Source organism: Canis lupus, chromosome 9 (assembly GCF_003254725.2).
Source record: "Canis lupus dingo isolate Sandy chromosome 9, ASM325472v2, whole genome shotgun sequence".
Classification (NCBI taxonomy): domain Eukaryota; kingdom Metazoa; phylum Chordata; class Mammalia; order Carnivora; family Canidae; genus Canis; species Canis lupus.
Genome location: NC_064251.1, coordinates 62039417 through 62053500, shown reverse-complemented (window position 1 = coordinate 62053500; position 14084 = coordinate 62039417). Strand labels below are relative to the sequence as shown.

The 14084-nt window shown below is 56.6% G+C and overlaps 1 protein-coding gene across 10 annotated transcripts in view; it reads left to right on the top strand.

Annotated features, from left to right (window-relative positions):
* The window catches only part of LOC112677149 (DAB2 interacting protein), a 189572-nt gene that overhangs the window by 148939 nt on the left and 26549 nt on the right, over window positions 1-14084 (top strand). For 9 of the 10 annotated variants that reach the window (XM_035720454.2, XM_049114507.1, XM_049114505.1 and 6 more), the window contains one exon: window positions 12529-12682. In XM_035720454.2, the coding sequence (XP_035576347.2) occupies window positions 12529-12682 (154 nt within the window). Of the gene's footprint in view, window positions 1-390; window positions 548-12528; window positions 12683-14084 lie in introns of those variants that run through there. The other variant, XM_025475019.3, reaches the window with a different exon arrangement.

The following is a 14084-nucleotide window of genomic DNA, read 5'->3' as shown; positions in this document are numbered from 1 at the left end:
GGGGTTTAGGGATGTGTGTCTGTGGAGGGTTGTGAGGAATCACGGGGCAGTGCTGTGAAGCGCTAAGCGCTGTGTCTGGCACATAGTGCCTAACAATGGGTGCTGTGCCTGCTCTTCGTTCTGCAGACGTAGTCCCATTTGGGGGTTTTTGGGGGGTTCTTCAGGTGAGTTTTGGATTTTTAGTGTCATACATTTTGTTTAGATCTTCCTGAGAAGCCTAAGCCCTCCATTCTGACCTTGACTTTGGGAAGTTTTTTGAGTTTTGCTATCTTGTTTCCTGTACTGAAAAAGGGAATCTGTGCCTTTAAGTCCCCTGCAGCTCCAAGTGGGGCACCGGCCCTTTAAAAGCACATTACAGAGAGTTGGAACTTAGCCTTTGTTTAACCAGCAGTGATTAGTCCCAGCGGACAGGGCCGGGGTAGTATGTCTAGGACCAGAGCGTAGTTGGACTGGCCAGGCCCGGTGGGGAGACGGTGGGCAGACCGGTGGCTGGCCCGGCCCCTCCATCTCTCCGGCCTGGTGATCCTGGTGGCTGCCCTGGGCGACGGTGAGTTTCCTGACTGTTCTGATCTGCCTGAGCAGGGGTTGGAATGTGGGCAACCGCCAGTCCCTGGACCCCCGACCAGCCTCCTGGACCCAAAGAGACTCCCGTGAGATGCGTGGGAGCAGACTGGTGGAGAGGGGTCGTCACAGGTATCGGTCTCGGGAGGGACTCCGTCGTTTGCCAGGGATGGTGTCTCTGCAGACGTCTGCTGCCCTCCCACAATGTGGAAACAGTTAGGTTACCCCACCAAAAAGCAAAAAACAGAAGTGCTGCTGCTGGCTTTCGTGTTTAGAGCGATAAAATCCAGTCCCGTGCTCCTTTCCACAGCCAAGCGATGATGGCCTTATCCTTTGACAACCGGAAAATGTTAGGAATGGCTGAAAAGTTTTCTGGGCTGAGGATCTTGGCCTTTGCTCTGAGTGGCCCAACCCTGGGCTGGGCTGGGCTGGGTGGGGCCGAGCTGGGATTTGGGGGCCGTGTCATTTCCACCCTGGCTCCCCAGCCACTCAGCAGGGCTCCTTTCTGCTCCCTCCTCCTGTCTGTTCCCCGATCCGTGGGCCTGCAGGCTGGGGCTGGTGGAAGGCCAGGAAGGCTGCTCTGGGCCTGGAGTGCATGCGTTCTACTCCAGCTCACGTATCTGAAACCATTGTTAGGAGCCAGGTCGCTGCGATGTGGCAGTCTTTGCTGCCACGAAGTACCTTTGTCTCCAGTAAAGACAGGGATCCGGCTTGTTAACAAACTGTCTGGTGGAGGGGCTGTGGGAACAAATGAGCCAGTGCTATGAAGTGCCAAGCACCGTGTCTGGCTTGTTACAGGTCTGTGTGTGCCTCAGTCTCAGCTACCCTCACTACCGTTTCCAGGGGGACTAGTGGTGGATCTGACTCCTACCAACGAGGTGTCCTTTTCACCATTTTCCATTCAGGGGAAACGATCTACCCCGGGTCCTACAGGAGGTGACAAGGGCAGGGCTCAATGTACAGTTCTGGCCACCCAGAATTTCTGTAAGTTCCTTGAAACTTGGTACGTGTGATCACATGAGTTCTGTAGTTTTAGTGAAAGCCTAAGGCTTTGACAAGCAGTGAAGACAGTTTGGAGCTGGAGCCCAAATATCCGGCCTCCAGCCTTGCGCCCTGGTACCTGGGAACTGTGACGTTGGGCGAGCTGCTGGGCCTCTCCATGCCTCCACTTCCCAGTGTATAAGGAGGTGGGGTGTAAGGGTTAAGCCCTGAGGGAGTTGTCAGTTTTGCAGGGACACAGGTCGTGGAGATGGGGGTCTTTGAGCCAGGATTACTGGATAAAGTGGACTTACCTGCTGGGAGCATTCCAAGCATTGGTGGGCAGCCCAGTTTTGCTGGGTTGGGGACACACCTTGGATGCTATATTTAGAAGTGTACAAGTGTATGGCATTATTGGTTGGGATCCCATGGGCCAGGTGGCAAATGACAGATTGGGCTAGCTTATCCTAGAGTCAGCTGGGAGTGGGGTCGGGGGGAGGCTGGTGAGCTCTTGAAGTCTGGCATGCTGTCTGGCCTCAGGAAACCCCTTGAGGTCTCGAGCTTCAGTTTCCTGAACTCTAGTCAGGTAGCTGGGTTTGCATGAGCGTCAGAAGCCATTTAGTGGATCCATTGCCTGCCTCATATACTTCCCAGGCGTGGGGTGTCATGAGGCGGCACAGTAGAGCCACAGATGGCTCTGATGCACGGTCGCTAGAAGCAGGAGCAGCTCAGCAACTACACCCCACTTTTCTTTGACATCTTGAGTTCCTGCCTTTGTTGGTGGCCTGGGAACCCATGGGTCACTGGCGGCCACCGTCTCCTGCTATTTTGCTGCTGTTGAATGGCTGCCTGTCTCCTGGTAGGTGTAGTCTGGGAAGCAGAGCTCTTCAGTTCCACTGAAATGGCCAGATACCAGGCTTTGGGAGGAATAGGGGGCCAGGGCCCCAAAGTCCCCCAGGCTCAGTGTTGGGATATTGGAGGTACTTAGTAGCTATATACTGGGGCACAGGATTAACTCAGACCAGGAATGGGGGGCATAATGAGGTTCATAAGCAGAAGGAACCTCCAGCAGACTCTGGCAGGAGGTAGGGGCAGCCCATTTGCTAGGTGAAGAAGCTGAGTTCTAGGAGACGCCAGCTTGAGATCTTTGCTCCTTTGGCCCAGTACCTGTTCTCATCTTTGACTCTTGTGTCCCTAAGACCACAGAGCCCCTCCGTCCCAAATTGTGGCTGGAATTAGACAGCAGGGATGGAGATGAACACTAGGGCTGGAAGCTAGGGTGCCTGTGTTTGCTTCCAGATGTGTCCGTCTCCCCTCAAACGGGGGCTTGGGGTGCCCACTTAAAATGGCAGTACGCTCCGTCCTGCTATTGGGAGTGGTTGGTGGAGTGGCGACAGTCCTCTGGGGGCAGATGGCAGAGAGGCTTTCCAAGAGCCCACATAGAGGGAGGGCGGGGCAGGCCCTGCATACCGGGCTGAGTAAGAGGCATCTTGGAAATATCTGTGTGCCCGGGAAGAAGCCAGGAGCGTCCAGAGAAGTGCTGCTGGCATGGGGAGGGGCAGAGTGTCCCAGCAGAGCCAGAACCAAGGCAGATCATAGGGCTCACTGCATGTCAGAGGTGGTGTCATCCGCATTTTACAGATGAGAAAATGGAGACCTATGGGTTAATTAACATGACCGAAGTCCCGTGCGTATTTATTTTGAAGGAAGGAGACCTCGCTACGTTGACCAGTCATCAGCTGGCATGGTGCCAGGAGCTGGGGCTGTGTTGACAGGTGGTTGGTACTTCATTGAGGCAGGAAGGTTGGTGCCCAGAGGTGGGGAAGGACAGTCCACACACCGCTTTGTCACCCTCAACAGAAGGCCACATGGCATGGACATCGGTAGTATTAGGAGGGGAGAAAATGCTGCCTCTGCCCTCACCTTCATGTTTCTTGGAGGGGCCAGCTGAGCCTGGGAGGGCTTCTTGGAGGTAGAAAGCTGGGCGGGATTAGATAAGCCAGAGCGGGAAGTGGCTTCCTTGGGGGGATGGAAGTCCTTGGTTTTCAGCTCATTTGTTTTTTTATTTCATCATCTTTCCCTCGCTTGGGTCATGAGTCCCTCAGGGCCTGAGGCAGCTGTTAGAGGTATTTATGGTTGCTGCTGGGGCGGGGGGTGGCGGTGGGGGGGAGTTGCTGGGGAACCAGTTAGAAACCAGTCTCATCCTCGGTGGTGTGATCTGTGGGACCAAGGGGATGGACGGGTAGATTCTTATCTGTGAGGAGGAGAGGGGTGCAGACGGTGCTTGCAGGGGGGGAATACCTCAGTCAGGGCCTTGAACCATTCTCAAGAGTTGTCCAAGTGGAGAAGGTGGGAAGGACACTCGGGCAGAGGGCCAGCTAGCGTGCAGTGGGGTGGCGTCTGGGGTCCTGGGGGACTGTAGTGAACATGAGGCTGGGGTCAGAGCTCGGAGGGCTTTCCTAGGGGAGGCAGGGGGTGCTCGGGGTTTTGAGGGGTCACCCTCCTTAATCTGAGCACCCTGGCCAGGGTCTTGGTAGTTTCTCCTGGGGACCAGGGAAGAGGCCGGAGAGCTGTCCCCACTCAGAGGCAGGAGGGGCACTTGGCCGCCCTCAACTCACTTTCAATTTGCCCAGATCTCATCCTATTCAATGAGTGTTCCTCAGATTCTCTTCTTTTAAAATTCAGGGCACTTCGCTGTTCTGCTGAGGTTTATGAATGTTTAAAAACTGCTTTGCGGTCCCCAAAGTAATTTGACAACTCTGACAGCTATTGATTAAAAACCTGAAATTATTCAGGCTGCAGGATGACTTGGGGGATTAGGCGGAAAGTTTTTTGTTTCTTCTCACTCTGCGTGTCCCCTGCCCCCTCCACCCCACAAAAAAGAAATAAGTGAGGTAAATGTGTTCCTGAAAACTCCGTTAGACTACAGAATCACACTGGAAAGGGTGAGGATAAGGTATGGTCAGGATGCTGGACCAGAACCAGCAGCCCTCACATCCCTGGTCTCAGCCCAATTGTGGCCCAAATCACCAACAGGCAGCAACAGGGTTTCACTCTGCAGGCACTGTAGGTGGTGGTGGGAGGCATTAGTGGTATTCAGTATCTGGTCCATTATGTTCCTGGGTTGTTGACATGTTGGGGTTTCCACGGCGCTCTTGGAAGTAGCCCAGCAAGCGAGGAGACCCCTCCTAGAGAGGAGGGAACTTGTTCAGGGCTGCTCTGCACCAAGTCTGTGGGTCCACAGAAAGGGAGGCCCAGGGTCACAGGCAGGCTAAGGGTTGCCCAGTACAGGAGCCGAGGACCCCCGACCAGGTTTCTTGTCTCCCTCCTGGTGAGGGCCTGAGGACTGGCCAGACGATGGTGATGAGGGTCTAAGGGTCTCAGCTCTCATTTTTGGACTGTGACCTGGCCAAGCCACTCCATTCTCTCAGCCTGTTTCCTCTGGTGTCTTCAGGCTCCCTTCATCAGACTCTTTGGATTAACTGGGGGATGTAGGGGAAAGGTGGCCTTGTGCGCCGAGGCTCTTCAAACCTATTTGAGTTCCTGCTCCCCCTTTCTGCTAGGGTGATGCTGCCTTTTGTGCGGGGCTGTTGGGAGAAGGCCGTGCTATGATTGGATCCACTTTGGTAGAAATACCTGTCACACAGCTGGGCACACAGGAGGTGCTTACTAAGTGGCTGTTAAGTCCAGGAGGCCACAGCAGTGTTGATCATTAAATCAGCATCTGTGGGGCACTTCTAGGAGCCAGGCCTTGGGCCGCACTGTAGCCATAGCCTATGAGGAGCCGTCCTGTTCTCCTATCTTGGTGTCCAGAGTGTGGACCCTCCCTTGCCAGGTCAGCTCCGCAGTGTGGAGGGTAAGCACATGCTCCCAGGGGCAGGGTGAAGACTGGAGACCAGGCATCACCAGCCCAGGGCTCACTCTGTGTGTGAAGATGGGGTCACACTGGTTCCAGTGATTGCTAGGACCTGCTCCCTTGCCTTGGACTGAGAGAACCCTGGGCCAAGAGGGACCGTGCCTTCAGGCCCTGTCATCCCAGGAAGTCTTCCCAGGCAGGGCAGCCAGTCTCCCTGCCTTTTAAGGACAGGCTCTGTCTCCCCTGGGCCATGGGAGCCTCTAGGCAGCTGCATTCTTCTCCACTCCCCTGGGACAGCAGCTGGGCCAGGAGTGAGCCTTGGCCTTCTCAGCAGCGGGTTCCCAGGCCGACAGGACAAGGCTGGGCCTGGGGAGAAATGGCTCTGCTGGATGTGCCGGGCGGGGCGCTGCCCTGTTTGTGTCTTGCCACTCAATTCCCAGAACGTTGGCACCCTCGGCCTGTGTTTCAGTGCTGGGCTCTGTCCACTGTGGGCAGAGGTTTCCAGCACAGCTCACTGGACCACCTGGCTGTAACGGGCAGAAGAGAGCTTGACGTGTTCTGACCTGACTCCAGAGTCCACAAGTCCTGCCAGCCCTCAGGTGGTCACCTCCTCCATTGAGATCAACCTTGTCCAGGGTTCCTACCCCTTCCAGGCCTGGTTGTGGCCATGGGCATTGGCAGTGGACCACACAAACAGGAGTGGGAATTGGGTCAGGAGATGCTATGCTCAGGAGTCACAGGCTGAGGGGCTCAAGTGGCCCCCTCATGGGGTTTACTATGCCCGCATGCAGCCTGTTACCCAGCCATCCTCCAGGAGGGCAGGCATCCCCTCTGCAGTGTACCTAAAGGGGCTCCCAGTTCCTGCTTACACACTCCCGCAGATAGGGTGCTCACTGCTTTAAAACCAAACCAGTCTGGCCTATTTGGAGACAGCTGTGCCTGAGTGGCGGTCGGTCTCTCCTGGTCCTGGCTCTACCCTCTGGGGTGTGCAGGACAACTCCCTCTGCCCCTTTGAGACTTGGAAGCAGATTCTGAACCTCATTTTCCAGGCTATGCAACCTCTCAACTCACCCCACCTGTAGCTGGGAACATCTTCCCCGTGTCAGATAGGACTGCTTAATTATCACGAGTTTTGTTTTGGGGTCTCCTCCCTCCTTGAAATAATGGGGAATTTGCTAAACTTCTGTGTTAGTGACCTTTGAAGAGAAAAAAGGCTGGAGTTGATAAACAGCTCGTGGGTTGGCTAGAAGGCTATCAGATAAGCCTGTGGCCCAGGAGCTGAGACAATGTCCTCTTGTTCCTGCTCCCTGGCCCTCACAATGAGCTGCTGTTGGCGCTTGGCTGTATCTCCGATGGCAGCTCCACCCGTGCCTGTGCCATGCCCACATTTCCTGGGCAAGGGCTGTCCCACCCTCGCCAGCCCCCCTGGGTCTTCCACCTGGACCCAGAATGAGTGGGTCATGGTGAGCAGGTCAGCTGGCCATGGCCTTTGGCTGCTCAGCCACCTGTGGGGTGATGGAAAGGTGGTGGAGGCACTGATAGAGCTGGCCTTAGACTCTGCTAAATGGGGTTGAGGCCTCACTCCACTGCTCACCACCCCCATGATCTTGGGTAAGCCACCCGGCCTCTCTGGTGCAGTGCCTTAGTCCTGGTGGGTTGTCCTGAGGTTCCAGTGAAGAGACAGGTGGGAGAGCAATATGGGGCTCGGCCATATGGCCTGGGTGTGAGTTCGTATCTGCCCCCGGGAGACCAGGGCAGCATGGTGGAGGGGGCAGCATTTGGGCTGGGCCTCAACTGAAAAAGAAAGGTTTTGTTAGGCAGAGATGCACAGGGAGGGGCAGTAGGGCTTCAGGAAGCAGCATGGGCAAAGGGCCCCAGAGGGAGGACCAGGGACCAAGTGGGGAGGAGAGTCTAGGTCAGTTGTCAGGGTGTGGTGTGAGGTGGTAGAAAAGAGGGCATTTCAGTGAGGGTTTGGACACCAGGCTGAGGCACAATGACTTGATTCTCTTTAGGCCGTGAGGGAACAGCAGAGGGGTGGGAGTGATGCCATGTTGGGTAGAGAGGCCCATCCAGTAGGGTGGTGTTGCTGTGGTCCAGATGGAGAAGGCTGGTGAGGAGGCCCTGCACTGCCCCCCAGGCCGTGGCCAAGACAGCTCTCCAGAGCAGGGGAGTCCAGTGCAGGTCTCCCTACCCTATGGCCTTGGCACTCCCGTCTCTGACCTGGGAACCATGGTACCATCCCCTTCCCAGGAAGTATGAGGATTCCATGCCATGGAGGTAAAAGGCCTGAGCGAACGGCCTCAGTTGGGGAGGAGACGCAGGGCTTCTAGTGTCTGTGGTCTCTTGAGGGTCTAGAGAATCTGCTGTGTCTAGGACTCAGGGACGTCTCAGAGGAATGCAGCAGTGGTGGGAGGTGCAGCCTTGGAGGGTACAAGGAGCCTCCTGGCCTTGGGAGACGTGGACAAAGCCCATAACTGGACAAGGCCAAAGCAGGGACATTTCTTAGAGATTTCTGGGTGAGCACTGGAATGCTGCTCTTGGCACCTGACCTTGAGCAGGCAGCTGCCATGATGACCAATGCTTGGGTCACCTTTGTCCCTTTTCCCAATCACTTGGGTTGAGGGCTCCAGGAGGATTGCCCTCATCCCAGCTGAGCTCCTCCTTTCCAGAGCTTAGCTGACCTTGGCTGTTGGGATACTGGGGCTTTGGTCTAGGTGCTTGGGGGCCCTGAATTTTGGTTCTGAGCCAGACCCAGCCCTGTCCACTAGGAGCCCCCAGCCAGGGAGGAAGATGGTCTGTGATAGACCTTCCCAGCATAGCCTCATGACTATCAGGTTGCTGGGACTGCTGGCAAGGTTGCTGTCTCCTGGGAATCTGGGAAGGCTTCGTGGAGGAGGGTGTGCTGATGCTGAGTGCTGGAGGTTGGAGAGGATGAGGGGACGGCATATGCCGGGAGGCCTGCCTGAGGGAGTTGTGACCCCTGGGGAAGAGCAGCCCAGGGTGAGGTGGAGCAGGCAGATGGACCCCAGCCAGCAGGGCTGATACTGGATCCCGTGTATTCCTGACCAAAAACCCCTCTTCTGGGCTCCAAGGCCTGAGAAATGCCTCTCTGAAGATCCTCTTGATAGCACTTTTTCAGTAAATGCTCGTTAACTGTTGATTTTTGCTTGAAACAAGATCCTCCTTTTTCAGATAAGGGAGTTCCCCGCTCCCTGGGGTTGAGGTCTGGAGGAGGGCTAGGAGGAATGTGAGCCCCAGTGCCTGCCCACTTGGAGCAGGTTTGTTTTCTCCCGGTGAAGTGGAAGTGAGCTCCGTATCTGCCTCTTGGCCTTGTGAGGATTCAGCAAAGGGATACCTGTGACATTTCCTGTGGGCCTGGTGCAGGGGTGCCCCCTCTGCCCCGGTGAGGAGGGCCAGATGCATGGAGCCCACAGGCCCGGTGGAGATCTGTACTAGCCAGCGTCTCTGAGCCCAGTGTAGTCCTCTGGTGTCCCTGCCAGGGTGCTTGTGAGATGAGCTCGGACCTGGGCCGCAGCAGTGTAGAGGCCCTTTGGTGTGGTGGCTGTGGTCTCCAGGGACCAAGGAGGTCATCGAGGTAAGCCGTCATCAGATGGCTGGGCACTGGAGGGGGCCATGCAGTGGCAGTGTTGGGTTGCCATGGAATGGCAGGAAGGAACGGACCTGATGCAGGCACTGGGGGACACAGAGACCCTGTGTACAGTGGCATCAAGCCCCAGCCACCCACACCACACAAGGCAGCCATGGGCAGGGCTCCCAGATCAATCCCGTTACAGCAGGGCCTTGGGCAGATCCTGTAACTGCTGCTCCCTGAGCCCCTTCACTTTCTGTAAAATGGGTAAATGAATAGTCCTGGTAAAAGAGATGTGAAAGTGAGCAGGTGGGTGCCCTGCACTAAATGGAGGCAGGTGCCTATGGGCAGGACACCTGGGAGTGGGAGCAAGGCAGCATCTGGCACCTGGTCACCTTTTACTGCACTTCCTAGGTAGGGAGACTGAGCTTACTCACTGTCCCCTTGGAGCCTGGGCAGTCTGTGGTGACCTCCACCCTCCTTCCCTGTCTTGTTGGGCTTTTTGCCCAGCCTGTAGATGAGCAAGATGCTGGCCTCAGATGCTGTCCTGGGGCATAGGCAGGGCTGGGTGAAGGGCTGATGCGGCGGGTTGGTGTGGAGCATTAGGGGGTCCTGCAGGCCTGGGACAGGGCTGGCTTCCTGGAGGAGGTGGTTCTCAGGCCATTTGCTGATCCTGCTGGGTTCAGGAAGTGACCAAGTGACCATTTTTCCTTCCCCAGCCTCAGTCATCTTAGGAGCCACCACCAGGGGCACACTCACCTCTGCGGAAGGTTTTGCCCTGGCAGTGTCACAGCAGAGTAGCTCCCCCTGAGCCTCATGTGTCCCTTGCTCTCCTGCCAGGAGCCTTTTGGGAAGGAGAGGAACAAGTAGTCCCCAAGTTGAGCAGGAAGGACATATGTCTGTGTGTGAATCTGGGAGCCCAGGCTGCCTGGCTTGGCCATCTATTGTGCAGAAACAGCCTGGCAGACCTTGGAGTAGCTAATGGCTGGCCCAGGTGCCGCCTGCCCCCCACTCCTTCTCCCAGTGAGTTTAGGTGCATGAGGGTACAGCCTCTGCTCCAGGTCCCCCAGCCTGGAGAAGCCCAGGGGAGTTTGAGAGGGCCACAGCTGCCCAGCTGCAGCCAGGTTGCCTTAACTGTGAGTTTCCCCATAGCTGTCTCTTCAGCTGGGAACCTTCCCAGGGATTCCTGGGCCAGCTGGGGCATGTCTATGGAGCAGGATGGTGAGGAAGGAAGGGGGGAGGGTTTTGCAGCTGCAGGCTCTAGGCTCTATCTAGGCTCTAGGCTCTAGGCTGTGGCTGCCTTGGGGTCTGCTGGACCTGCTGGGCTCCCAGGCTGTAAAACCAGAGCCCCCCCTGGCTCTCCCTGGGTAGTACCAGTCTATGGAACCATGACTCCCTCTCCTCTCCCCAGCTACCTCATTCAGACGCCCCAGGCAGGAGGCTGGGGCTCCTCCCTTTGTACTTCCTGGGTCCCCACTCTGCCCTCCCAGCATCCTTACCTGACAGGGGTTTCCAGGCTGGCCTAGAAAGCAGTCTGATCCTGGCCTACCAGCTGGGTTTTCAGTCTTGGACAGCAAGTATAAGGGGCTGTGGGTTCTAGCCCTTGCTAGGCGGAGTGACTCTTCCAGCAGCTGGGGCAGGGGATCTCTTGAACTGACATATGAAGCCCCATTCTGGGAGGGAGGCCTGGAGTTTGCCCCATGGTGTGGGCGGCCCAGGGTGGCATATTGGAGCTGAGGGGCCTACAGGCCCAGCCACAGCCTAGGTCAGTGCTGTGATGGGGGCGGAGAATGGGCCGTTGGAGCAGGGCCTGGAGAGCTTGTCAAGGGAAGGTGCCTATTAGCACCCAGAACTGAGTGATGTGGCAGGCCATGGTGTGTACTTGTGACAGCTGCCTCCTGGAGAGAGGGTGCTGGAGGAGCAGAGGCAGTGTCACTGTATGTGCCAGTGGACTTGACCTCACTAAGTTCTACAGATGGGTTTGGGGGTTCGGCTTGGCTCTAACTTGATCTCAGCCTGCCTCACAGCCTCCCTCTGGTCTGTGCATTCCCCTGGAGCTCTCAAGGAGGCCTGCCTGAACGCATCAGTTAAGCCCGAGTGATCTGAGCCTTACCTATGCTAGCTTCCTGCTGGGCATTGAGGGAACAGTTGCGGGGAGGCTGACTGGATCTCTTCGTCAGGCTATGGGGTTCCCAAGGGTTGGGATCCCAGTTTCAGCTGACTCCCATGGAGTGCCTGGCATGGCACTAACTCTAACTCCATGTTAGAGAAGACGCTTGCATGGACATGTAGAGTCTGGGGTGTGGAGGGTGGCCTATCACAGCTTGCAAGGCTGGCTGGGCAGGCCTATTGGCTCATCTCTGGATTCCTAAGCCCCCATATAGTGAGCCTCAGTTCCCCCTTACCTCCAGTGGTCATGGAAATGTGGGCTAAAGGGTTGTGCCCTGCCAGAACCTCCTGCCTGAGCTGGGGTCTTTGCTGAGACAGGAAGAGAATGATGGCTTGAGCCTTGGGCCATTGGAGGCCGGGAACTGAAAGGCAAGGGTATTGGGGGAAGGAGGTCTAGGTGGGCTAAGCCCAGGGTGGGTCCTGTGCCAGTGCCAGGGGTTTGGGCCATGGACATGAGTAGGGGCAGGGCCTGCCCAGCTTCTGTGCCAGAGGAGTCCTCCATGCCTCAGGTCCCAGCTGTGGGAGGGGCATCAGTGGGGCACTACTGGGTGCCACTGGCTCTGGAAAGGACATTCACCTCTCTGAGAAGGACTCTGCCCAGCACTGGTGCAGGTGCCATATGAGGTGTTTTCCGTATGATATGCTGAGGAAACTAGGGCTCAGAGAGGGGGAAGTGACTTGCGCAGGGCCACACAGTAAGTGAGCAGTGGACCCGGGTTGAAAGCCAGGTGTGGGCTCCATTTGAGCACCAGGTGGCCAACTACCTTTGTTCTTTGTGCCTGCATCGGGCCAACTGACCGTGACTAGGCCCCCAGCCTCCAGCATCTTGGACCCTGTCTGAGTTTAGGCATCTTGGGTACCATGCAAGGACTGCTACATCCTTTCCCAGTTGAGCCTCAGGTCCTCATCTGTAAGGGGGAGCAGCAGAAGTCCCTTTGGCTGTCCTGCCCTGAGCTGGGCTGGTGCATGGAGTGGGATGCTGTATGAGAAAGGGCTCTGTGGACAGTGACATTCTTAACAAGTGGGTGACTACTTGGTCTGGGAGGGAGACGAGGGCCAAGGAGAAGAGGTGGGAAAGGTTGCTTGGTTCCTATGGGTTTCCAAGGCCAGGACCCTTCCCCGAACTCGGTACTGATGTTCAGCTCCTAAGCAGAGGCCTGATTCTCAGCCATTTGCTCCCTTAGAGGCTGAGCCGCTTGCTCAGAGTCCCTCAGTGAAGAAGAGGGCCTGGTGGGTCTCTAACTCCAGCACTGGAATGCCCCTTTCTTGGGAGGAGTGATTGTCTCCACCTGGGAGGTCTGGGCAGGCCTCCTGGAGAAGGGGAAGGGGAAGGGAGCGGCAGTCTGGGTCTGACACAAGAACCCCCCATCCCCAGGTCCCATCTGATGCCCAGGCTGAAGGAGTCTCGCTCCCACGAGTCCCTGCTCAGCCCCAGCAGCGCGGTAGAAGCGCTGGACCTCAGCATGGAGGAGGAGGTGGTCATCAAGCCTGTGCACAGCAGCATCCTGGGCCAGGACTACTGCTTCGAGGTGGGTCCCACAGCAGGGGTGGGGTGGGGTACTGGTGTCATGTCCTGGCAAGGCCAGGTTGCATCCAGACACTGTTCTGGAGTGCTCTGTGGCCAGGTTCAGCAGGGGCCAGGTTCTTTGGGGGAAAGGCTGGAATCTACTCCTAGCTTTTGGCTCCTAAGAGACCAGGTGGAGCTGGGAGATGGGGGGCTTTGTTCCTGCTCTGTGGGTTCCTTGCAGACAGGCCAGCACTGTCATCCCTGCCTGGGGGCACAAGGTCCCCATGGGTGAAGACTGAAAGCCTGGATAGAATTGCTTAAGCCCCAGAGCCTGCTCGCTCCTCCTTAGAAACCCCTTATATTCAGTGTGGGGTAGTGGAGAGCACTCCCTTTTTGGGGCCTGACTTCCCTTCTGCATAATGAGAGCCAGAAACTTTCTTGCGCTGTCTGTGACCTGTGGTTTGAGAGCAGAGGGACCGCTATGCAACCTGTGCAGGGCGGTTACCTGCCCAGACTCTCACGATAGATGGGGAAGCCGAGGCCCAGAGTGGACAAGAAGTTGTTAGCAGCCACACAGCAAGCCTGAGGCCAAACCAGGACCATGGCAGCTAATGTTGCAGGTGTTCCTGGGAGTTCTTAATTGCTTCTCCAATTATTCGTATTTTCTTCCCACCTCTGTTTCTGGGAAGCTTCCTGCTCTCAGCACTCTTGCATGATTAGGGGAGCTCTCTAATAGAGGAATGAGCCTGGTAATGAAAATCAGCTACTCGGGGATAACCTCCAGGCACCCCTGGCCCTGGGGAAGGAATGGAGTGGGGCCTGGCACCTGCCCCACACCCCATGCCCACTGGTGCCGTTTCTGGTTTAAGACTCCTGGTCCAGCCAGGCTCTGACTTAGCCTGGGACTGGCTGAAGATGGTGCTTGTCTGCTTGTCCACAGAAGGGGGTGCTGTGGCTTGCGCAAGCCTTTGAACGGTTGGATAAGGAGTCCACTTTCCCCCTATAGAGCCCTTGGCGTGATGCTGGGGATGGCAGGAGCAGAGCAGGAGTTGTGTGGGTCAGGCTCCCTCCTTGGAGGAGACCTAAGGATGAGCAACAGTCAGATGGGGGAGGGTAAGGCTTCCAGGCAGGAGGACCCCAGGGCCCAGCACATGTAGGTAACCCAATTCTCATTTCTCCAGTGTGGTACCCCCCTCCCCCCGAAAAATGTTAAGTTTCTGTGCCCATCACTGTTGTCACTGTTATTTGGCAAAAAATAACTATCAGAAGATGTCAGCTGGGGACTGAAGCAGTCCTTGGTGCTTACCCATGGTTGTCTCCTCTGCCTGTGGTTTTACTGTGGAGGGAGGTTTGGGGTAGGCATTGCCCTCTGACCTGGACAGGGAGCCCCACACCTTCTCTCCTCCCATCTCTGGGAGTGAGAT